We start from the raw sequence: 11,262 nt of genomic DNA, 5'->3' as shown, positions 1-11,262 counted from the left end.
GCACGAACTTTTGCACTCACCCAATATATTGTTACAATAGCGCCTTGACTTTTATTAATTTGATGATTTTTAAACTTCTGAAGGTTGGTAAGTTAACAAAAATTAGGACACTATTGTAACAATATATTCTTGAGACCACATAGAGTAAAAAGCTATTTTTTTCTGACAAATATTAATAGTTAACGAGCTATCATAAGTTAAATATTGAAAAATATTGAAAAAGTTACCAAGTTTTTCTTAAATATCTCAAAAAATATTAGACAAATAAAAGTTTTTCAGATGTTAAAATTAGTTGGTAGAAAAAGATGATATAATAGAAAACTGGAATTTCCATTTAAGACCAGAGTATGATAATTAGTATGATTTTGTGATTAGAAATGATCAGTAAATATCTAAGAAATGGCGTCATTTGTAAGCAAAATGATATATGTAGTTGTTTTATATCTCCCCTTGTATGAAACCATACAACTTTTGTCTAAAACATTTTTTTTCTAAAATGCTTAGTTTTCGAGATATTTCGTCGTCCCGGTACTTTTTATACATCCTGTATCAATAATATATAACAGCAGTTATATTATGTGTTACTTGTATGTCATATAACAATTATATTCTGTGTTTGCTGAGTAGTCAATATTCTTTATTTTTATTTACTAAACAACATCGGTTATTTTAATCTGAAAGAACCGAACAAACGATCGGTACAAGTAAATTGCCGCTGAATGTCTCCCCGATAAAACCCTTATGAGACTATAAGATACGAAAAAAAGTATGTTTTTCTTTTTCCAGGAGTGTCCTGAGGGAGTAGTGCACGAGGACTCGTTCAAGGACATTTATGCGAAATTCTTCCCGCACGGCAGTGAGTTCCAATTAAATAACAGCCTGTGTTTTTGCGTAATTAGTTAATGACCACTCCTCATGCGAATTGCAGACTCCAGTCTCTACGCCCACTACGTGTTCAAGGCCTTCGACGTTAATTGCAACGGGGCCATCAGCTTCAGGGTAATTAAGTCTCTTTTGTAATGTAATCTTTTTATTAATTTTAAATTGCCTGGCAAACATATGGCTCGAAGGCACATACTCCGACAGTCATTCTCATCTCGGGGAATACGGCGCGCATCGTTTTCTTTTCGCAAGGAACTCTTCGGTTTACATTAACTTTCTAACGTTATCGCGCGCAGGGTTTAACTGATACGTCAACACGAAATCTAAACTATATTACCAGCCCATAGCTTTCTGCAGCTTTTAATTAATAAGACATATTTTTGTATAATGTTGTTTTCTCTTTCTTTTTAATTCAGTAAGTGCAATAAAATTTTAACATTACTTTCATATATATATATATACAGTGGATGTAAGAAATATTCGTACATCAGGAATTTTTTCAGAAAATAGTTTATTTCTACATAATAATAAATAATAAATAAATAATTATTTTTATATATAATGAAATCTTTTTTTTAATAACATGCCTGAAAGAACTTATAAATTATAATATTTTGTACTCTGAAATAATAAGATAACTATTTAATTAAAGAAAAATAGTGATTTCCTAAAACACAAAAAATATTTGAGCGTCTTAATTTTTTAATAATAGAAAATAAATTGATATTTTGTGGAGTTTCTCTTAAAGTTAATCACTATCTATAGTCTTCATAGCATTGAATCAACAAGATTTTTTCTGATGTAACACGTCACTCAATAAGTTCGTAGAATGACATATAAATGGCGCTAATATTTACAAATCCATATGATTTTTACTAACCTTCAAATGATACGTGCCAAAATTTCATGACAATCGGACGTTTAGTTCACAAGTTACAATGGTTTTAGTGACGCACGACGTAGTGTCGACTCGTTTTAGTAACGCGTCGACGATTCAGCGGGCTGTTTGGAGCTGTTTGAGCGCAATAAAAAGGATTTTTGATGCAGTATGTGACAATGGATGAAATATGGATCCATCACTACACTCCAGAGTCAAATTGGTAGGGAAAGCTCCAGGGAAAGAGATTTGGCTCCAATGAAAAAGTGATTGCCGAAACTGAAGCCTTACTAAAGTCGTGCGTCATGCGTCACTAAAACCACTGTAACTTGTGAACTAAACGTCCGATTGTCATGAAATTTTGACACGTATCATTTGAAGGTTAGTACTTCCTAAAAATCATATGGATTTGTCAATAGTAGCGCCATTTATATGTCATCCTACGAACTTATTGAGTGACGTGTTAATTTGATATCTTAATGGTAGGTAAAATTTCGTCTTGTAAAATTTTAACAAAGTCTGCACGACTGGATACTCTTTCTGTCACTGTATTTTTGAGAATGTTGCATAAATGCTCTATGAGATTTAAGTCCGGTGGTAGTGGAGGAATATGTGATTGTAGTGGTATATTATACGACAGTTTTTAGTATTATAGTTGTAACGGGGTCGGCTTCCCGTATGCGCGGTGTTCGCTTGGCCTTCGCTCGTTGGTACCAGGGTCCGAGGAAGAGTGAGAAAAAATAGAGGCCGCTGTAAATGATTCCGGTTTTCGCTTTCGTTAATTCGTAACACTGGTTACTAATTACACAATGTACAAAATGTGTAGCTCGGCTCGTGCGTGTCTCGGGTCGTTTTTCGGCCGCAGGTCGGCTTCCCTGTGAATCAACGAGGTTTCGTCATGGGAGTCAGCTTAACCCCTTCCGTGGTAGAGCAAAATTCAGTAAAATGTACTGAAACCGCCCCAAAAAAATGACAGGGCAGATTTTTTCAATAATTTGTATACTTCAGTTTTCTTGGTCGCTGAAGCCGAATTTGAGGTCAAAATATAGAAATTCAAAATGGCGGATCGAATATGGCGACTAAAATGTTTAGAAATGCTTAATATTATAAATAAAAGTAATTGGTCATTTCTTAAGTCACTAAATTAACGATTTTTATATAAAATCGCTCTTAACGCTCTTGCTGCTCGCTACGAACTGACTCGTTCGCTGCTCGCTCTTCGTCGTACATCCTCTGTTTTTTGGTACTACCGAACACTCAGATTCCTTTAGGCGCTGCGGTCAAACGACGCCGAACGTCGCGCGAAATCTATTGATGACGCCGCTGCCCTGTTCTAACGACGCCGATTCCTCCATCGGACGCCACAGTCTCTCCTCAGTTTCTCCCTCTCACCCTTTCTCACTCTCACACATCCTGTGTGTGAAAAAAAATTTACAATTTTCCGACATTTTAATTTGATTATAATCTTTTTTATTAACAAATTATAAAAAACTAAGTTGAAATTCGTAATCAGCGACCCAAAAAGTACTTGATAAAAATTCTACAACAATAGTTATTCCACTTAAAATTCAATACAACACGAAACTGATCTGAACGCACCGGTGCGTCCGTGCCACTTACGGCACGGTTTTGGCTGGACGCACCGGTGCATCCGTGCTTCGGAAAGGGTTAAATGAGCCTGTCCGGGAAGTCGGGTGCGAGTGGCCGTGGGACCGCAACTGGGACGGTCTACGCCGACTTGTAAGCTAGGAAGCAGCAGGCTGCGAAGTTCTGCAACTGGGACGGTTTTCGCCGACCCGTAAGCTAGGAAGCGAGAGATTGCGAATTCCGCCGGATGAGTGATGCTTCTGGTCGCTCGGTCTCCGATATTTATACCCCCGGTCGAGGGTTTCCAATGGGTTGTTCGGCTTCTTTCGGCCGAAAGTCGGCCTTGAGTTGGCCGCTTCCGGGTGAGTTCGGATGAGTCCGGCCGGGCGTGTGTTAAGCCTGCTCGTTACATAACACATCACTCAATAAGTTCGTAGGATGACTAATAAAACAACAACTTTTAAGCAAAATTTGACTTTATTCATCTACATAGTCTCCTTCAAGAGTGATATTAGCATATATTTCTAGCAGCAATAATAGCAATATTTCAGCAGACTGACGGCAGACTGAATCAGAGGTTTACAGCAGATTGGTGCCAACTGCTTGTCCATTGTGCCCACATTCTGACGGCAGAGTCTGGTAACATTATTTGACGGCAGACTGATGCCAGAAACAAAGCAGATCCTGACGTACACAGTCTAGTGACAGATTGACAGCAAAAACGTATCAGATCCTGACGTACGCAGTCTGGCGGCAGATTGACGGCAGAAATACAACAGATTCTGCAGTGCGCAGTCTGGCACCAGAATGACGGCAGAAACGTAACAGATCTTGCTGTTCACAGCCTGACAGCAGACTGGTGACAGAAATACAACAGATTCTGCCATATTCATTTTTACATCCCCTCTCCCCCTTTCCCATTCAGTCATGCACATTACATGAAAGTAATTATTAAAAAACAATACAATATACGAACGTAATTGTTTTTATTTATCACACAAGACAAAACGAGACAGCCAATCAGATTCACAATGGTGTTTACCGTAAATGGCGGAACACGAAGGCGACGATGTTTCTTCTCATAGCCTCAGGAAGTGACGACACACGGTGACTTCGAGACGATGTTGGAGTAACTGATGAAAGGGTTTGTGAACGGTGAAGTGGCAATTTGCTGCGATATCTGTAAATTGAAATTATATTACAGTTGCATCTTTCTAATTACAGTTATGTATAATATATGTTTAAGTAAATACATGAATTAAAAGTTACATTGTATTAATGTCACAATTTTCCACAGTAAATACAATACACGTGTCGTATTCATAGTAGCATAGCAAATTGCAGCATCGATTGTAACTCTTAATAATTGCTGGGATGAGACGGGAAAATCAGAGAAATCTGGATAAAAATATTTACCTGTGTCTCTTGCGTTCTTCGGTAATAGATTCGTCGATCCTCCGTGACATCCAATCCTCCCGTGATGACCTAAACATGTAAAATGTCCGGCAGACACCGTAAAGTCGACACAGAATACCAATTGTCTATGCCCAGAAGTCGAAGTTATTTGCCCGTTTCAACCGATTTTTGGGAGCTGCGCCTATTTCTTTTGTTTCTCCGCTCGCCCAAAGGTCCCTACAAGGGAGGACGGTCACGCCGCCCAGGTATAAGTTGTCATATATCACTTGTAGGGGTCTTCGGAAAGCGATCTTCAAGCGTGGCAATAGAAATGAAAGACTCTGATTGGTTCATTTCCTTATGCGTTATGCATTATGCCTTTATGCAAAAGTGTATGCTTCCTGCATTACTTGCCCGATTTAGCCGATTTTTTAAGGCTACGCCTACTTCTCTTCTCTTTTCTTTCCGAAGATTCCTACAAATGATATATGACAGCTTATACCTGGGCGGCGTGACCGTCCTCCCTTGTAGGGACCTTTGGACGAGCGAAGAAACAAGAGAAATAGGCGTGGCTCCCAAAAATCGGTTGAAACGGGCAAATAACTTCGACTTCTGGGCATAGACAATTGGTACTCTGTGTCGACTTTACGGTGTCTGCCGGACATTTTACATGTTTAGGTCATCACGGGAGGATTGGATGTCACGGAGGATCGACGAATCTATTACCGAAGAACGCAAGAGACACAGGTAAATATTTTTATCCAGATTTCTCTGATTTTCCCGTCTCATCCCAGCAATTATTAAGAGTTACAATCGATGCTGCAATTTGCTATGCTACTATGAATACGACACGTGTATTGTATTTACTGTGGAAAATTGTGACATTAATACAATGTAACTTTTAATTCATGTATTTACTTAAACATATATTATACATAACTGTAGTTAGAAAGATGCAACTGTAATATAATTTCAATTTACAGATATCGCAGTAAATTGCCACTTCACTGTTCACAAACCCTTTTATCAGTTATTCCAACATCGTCTTGAAGTCACCGTGTGTCGTCACTTCCTGAGGCTATGAGAAGAAACATCGTCGCCTTCGTGTTCCGCCATTTACGGTAAACACCATTGTGAATCTGATTGGCTGTCTCGTTTTATCTTGTGTGATAAATAAAAACAATTACGTTCGTATATTGTATTGTTTTTTAATAATTACTTTCACGTAATGTGCATGACTGAATGGGAAGGGGGGAGGGGGGATGTAAAAATGAATATGGCAGAATCTGTTGTATTTCTGTCACCAGTCTGCTGTCAGGCTGTGAACGGCAGGATCTGTTACGTTTCTGCCATCATTCTGGTACCAGACTGCGCACAGCAGATTCTACTGTATTTCTGCCGTCAATCTGCCGCCAGACTGCGTACGTCAGTATCTGTTACGTTTCTGCCGCCAATCTGCCGTCATAGTATTAAACCGCGTTTGTTTGAATGCTGCCGCCAATCTGCCGTCAGACTGCGTACGGCAGGATCTGTTTCCTTTCTGTCGTCAATCTGCCGTCAGGCTGTTTAACGGAATCTGTTCAAATGTTGACGTCAATCTGATATCAAACTTCTGTATCAGATTTTGTCTCAATGCTGCTGACATTCTGCCGATATCATCTCATATTGCAGAATCTGTATTAATTTTGACATCAGTTTGTCATCAACTCCTGCAGCAGGCGTCTGGCAAAATCTGTTTCGGACAGATTTGGTTATTAGGGGATACGTTGATTCCAACGCTTCTCTAATATTTCGATGCCTTTTTTGTTGAACGATTTATCTTTGGCCTCAAAATAGGCTTCAGTTTCGGCAATCACTTCTTCACTGGAGCCAAATCTCTTTCCCTGGAGCATTCTTTTTAGGCCTGCAAACAGGTAGTAGTCGCTGGGAGCCAGATCCGGAGAATACGGTGGATGGGGAAGCAATTGAAAGCGCAATTCGTGCAATTTTGCCATTGTTGTGAGCGACTTGTGACACGGTGCATTATCCTGATGAAAGAGCACTTTTTTCTTCATTTGGGGTCGTTTCTTCGCAATTTCTTCCTTCAAACGCACCAATAACGCCATATAATATTCGGTATTGATGGTTCTTCCTTTTTCAAGGTAATCAATGAATAAAATACTTTGCGCACCCCAAAATGCGGAGGCCAAAACTTTACCAGCTGACATTTGCGTTTTTGGTCGCTTTGAGCGGGTTTCGTTGGTTGCTGTCCCCTCAGCTGACTGCCGATTTGACTTTGGAATGTAGTGATAGGTCCATGTTTCATCCATTGTCACATACCGCATCAAAAAATCCTTTTTATTACGCTGAAACAGCTCCAAACAGCCCGCTAAATCGTCGACGCGTTGCTGTTTTTGATTGATTGTGAGCAAACGCGGTACCCCATTTCGAACAGAGCTTTTTCATGGACAAATGTTCATGCAAAATAGTGAATACACTGCCTTCTGATATTTTTAAGGTGTCAGCTATCTCACGTAACTCCAATTTACGATCGGCCAAAACTATTTTGTGGACTTCTTTTATGTTTTCTGAAATAACTGCCGAATTTGGGCGACTAGAACGTTCAGCGTCATCGGTATTTGTACGGTCGCCTTTAAAATCAGCAAACCATTTCTCTACCATTTGTCTCGATAGAGCAGAGTCCGAATAACACTTATCAAGCCATTGCTTTGCTTGAACGGTATTTTTTCCCATTAAAAAGCCATGCTTTATTAACATACGAAACTCAGATTTTTTCATTGTTTTCAAAATTAAAACAGTAGCGTCACTAAAATCATTGTAACTTGTGAACTAAACATCCGATTGTCATGAAATTTTGACACGTATCATTTGAAGGTTAGTACTTCCTAAAAATCATATGGATTTGTCAATAGTAGCGCCATCTATATGTCATCCTACGAACTTATTGAGTGATGTGTTAGTTAGTTACTTACAAGTAACACTAGAGAAGTGCCATATGACGATTTTCCTGAAACTTGGCATACAAGTAGTATATGGAAAACTGTATTGGACATGTATATTGTTATATCGGCCCGAAAGCCGTTTGAAGGATAGAAATCACCCTTATCGATTTTGGGGGTAAGGTCTTCGAGAGACGAGTGTGGTATAGTGGATAAGGTGCCTGCGTATCGTACAAGAGACCCAGGTTCGAATCCTACCCTACGGAAAGTTTTTTTATTTATTTTTAAATTTAAGTGCGAGCGTTAAAAAATTTACAATTTGTGTATAGGAAAAAATGTTAATTTGTATGGAGGTTGCGTTATAAATAACTGTATATAAACGAAAAGAAATCAATTTAAAAAAATTAATTATAATAATTAAATAATAGAATTTAATTTTAACTAAAAAAAAGGAATAATTTCTCACCACCTCCACGTTGGTTATTCCTGGGCTCGACAAAGAGTGAGAAAATTTGTATTCTGCATTCTTGGTTTGTTAAAAATCAAGTCGGTTATATTATATCCGCCATGGAGAATTATCAAAAACTGACTTCGGAATCCATTCCAAAAACCTCTAGATACCAAGTTTCATGAAAATTCAACAATTGTTTAGAAATTCATCTGCCATACTGGATCCGCCATTTTGAATTTTTGAGAACGGTCTTTAAATTCGTATTCAGGGTCCCCGAAAACCCCTAGATACCAAAAGTCATAAAAATTAAACCATTTTGAAAAAATGCGACCGCCATATTGGATCCGCCATTTTGAATTCTTAAAATCGGACTTCAGATTTGTTATCAGCGACCCCAAAAACCCTTAGTTACCTGATTTCGCAACAATCGTAAAAATAATTCGCAAAATAGTCGAATTTACCTCCAAAATCGATAAGGGTGATTTCTACCCTTCAAATGGCTTTCGGGCCGATGTAACAATATACATGTCCAATAGTTTTCCATGTACTACTTGTATGCCAAGTTTCAGGAAAATCGCCGTATGGCACTTCTCTAGTGTTACTTGTTAGTATTATCGTATGTTTAAGATCTCTCGTTATCTTCTTGGAAAATGTTGGAAATCAATATTCGAGTCTAAATTTTTCCGCATTGGCAGCTTAGTTTTTTTTCAAAATGGTGATATATATTTTAAATTCATTATATTCTCAATGAAACGCAATTGTCCAATTTTTCTACCACTTATACAGCCTCGCAACATCATTGAACCACCGTCGTGTTTTACAATAGGTATCAAATTAGTTGGACTTAATTCACAATTTTTTTCGCCACATTATGTAAATCCTTTTCGATATAAAAATATTAAATTTACTTTCATTTGAAAATATGACTTTTTTCCAAAAGTCATTATTTTTATTAAGATAATTTTTAGCGACTTGAAGTCATTTCTACCGGTTAGTCTTGTTAACCTGAAACTTCTTTTCCATTACTCGATCATGATAACTGTTATTATGCAACATATAACAAATATTGACTGAACACATTACGAGAACTGGCTGAAACATTTATAGCTCATTGTTCTATTCTTGCAACAATCATCGAAGCATTCATTTTGGAGTCGTTTTTAATAAGACGTACAGTAAATCTTTTATTGGCCCTCTAATGGACATGTAATTGCAAAAATGCGCACAATATATAACGTCGCCTGAATTAAATATAAACGAATTTGAATTTGAAATATTGGGTTGGCAAATAAGTTCGTTCGGTTTATGTTTCAGTGTAAGTTTCATGCGGATTCGCTTTACTTTTCTCAGCGCTATTGTGCAAATCGAATACACATTTGAAAAGTTATGTTTCACTGTTTATGTTGTGCTGGGTTTGGTTTGGCTAACATCAGTATTGTATGTGCTGCGTAGCTGTGAACATGGAAATAAATAACGTGTATTATCGTCACATTTTGCCCTATTATTTTAAAAAAGGCAAACGAGCTGCGGATGCTCATAAAAAGATATGCCGTGTGTATGGAGATGATGCCTTAACAGAACGCGTATGCCAAAAGTGGTATGCCAATTTCCGTTCTCGAGATTTCAACGTCAATGATGTGTCCCGCTCCGGTCGCCCGAGATTAATTCAAGTGACATTAAGGCTATAATCGAAGTAAATCCATCCCAATCGATACGAGAGATTGCTACGATATTGAATATATCCCACATAAGCGTAGAAAAGTATTTGCGCCAGCTGGGATACGCTTCTCGGCTTAATGTTTGGGTGCCGCATCAATTAACCGAGGCTAACTTGACTACACGCATATCCATTTGCGATTCGCTACGGAAACGTCAAGAAAATGACCCATTTTTTAAACGAATGATAACGGATGACGAAAAATGGGTCGTCTACGATAATGTAATGCATGAAAGATCATGGGGGCACAGTAGCGAGCCACTGCAAACAACCTCGAAAGCGGGATTGCATCCGGAGAAAATAATGCTCTCCGTATGGTGGGATTTCAAGGGTGTCATCTATTACGAACTGTTACCATCAGGCGAAACGATTAATTCAACTGTATATTGTTAGCAATTGACGAAATTGAACCAAGCAATCCGCACAAAACGTCCAGAATTGGTAAATCGCAAGGGTATCGACCACTGCGGCAACTTCAGACCTCATATGTCATTGATCACTCGGAACAAATTGCTTCAGCTTGACTGGGATGTTTTGCCTCATCCTCCGTATTCACCGGATCTTGCCCCTTCCAATTATCATTTATTCCGGTCGCTACAGAACTCTATGAACGAGAAAATCTTCTAGAATGAAGAGGCCGTTTAAAACCACCTGGATTGGTTTTTCGCCGATAAGCCTCAGACGTTTTACAAACGCGGCATAATGAAGTTGATGGAAAGATGGCTAGAGGTCATCGATAAAGACGGCTAATATCTAATTGATTAAAATTTATCTTGTATATAAAAAAATTGTGTTTTATTCTACTCTAAAAAACCGAACGAACTTATTTTTGTCAACCCAATATAATGTTAAATAAAACATTAATATAATTGTCGTTATGCTATAGCGAATTAACACAGTTGCCCAGCAAACGAAAGCGGTAGTCGCTAGACCGGGAATCGAACCCGGGTTCGATTCCCGGTCTTGCGACTACCGCGCTCTCGATATTTTTTTCTCTTCGGAACGAAAATAAGATGCAGATCCCGAACGCACGGTGTCCCGTCGCCACTTAGTATACCCTCCTTCTTTCATGGTAGATCCCCCTTCGGCGCGTTGCAAAAACGTGTCCAAACGTCCGGGGCAGCGAAAATATGGCGTCGACCCCGCGGCTTATTTATATGATGTGCACCGGATAAGGAGGGGCAACGGTGGGGGCCGGCATACGTGGACAGCAGGTCTTAAAGGATAGCAACCTTTGACTTTGAGAGACCACCAGCTTGTACCACCAGATACAAATAACAATGCCTCTCTCTGTAGTCGCCGTGCGCTCGGGATAGCACTAGAGATGTCACTTCCGAACGACATCTCTCAACGTTATCTGGGGAGAGGAGAATGTCGTGAGCATGGAGCGTCAGGTAGCTCAGTGGTTTAGAGC

At 39.0% G+C, this 11,262-nt stretch overlaps 1 protein-coding gene across 1 annotated transcript in view; it reads left to right on the top strand.

The window, feature by feature from the left end:
• Positions 1-752: 752 nt before the first annotated feature.
• Positions 753-11,262, top strand: part of LOC105187298 (Kv channel-interacting protein 1) — an 84,807-nt gene continuing 74,297 nt past the window's right edge. The window contains exons 1-2 of the mRNA XM_025298227.1: positions 753-856; positions 929-999. Of these exons, the coding sequence (XP_025154012.1) occupies positions 769-856; positions 929-999 (159 nt within the window). The 5' untranslated portion in view covers positions 753-768. The remainder of the gene's footprint in view (positions 857-928; positions 1,000-11,262) is intronic.

The sequence above is a fragment of the Harpegnathos saltator genome, unplaced genomic scaffold (assembly GCF_003227715.2).
Source record: "Harpegnathos saltator strain DR-91 unplaced genomic scaffold, Hsal_v8.6 scaffold211, whole genome shotgun sequence".
In the NCBI taxonomy this organism is placed as follows: Eukaryota; Metazoa; Arthropoda; class Insecta; order Hymenoptera; family Formicidae; genus Harpegnathos; species Harpegnathos saltator.
The sequence above is the reverse complement of the archived record's forward strand: the minus strand, read 5'-3'. Positions and strand labels throughout refer to the sequence as shown.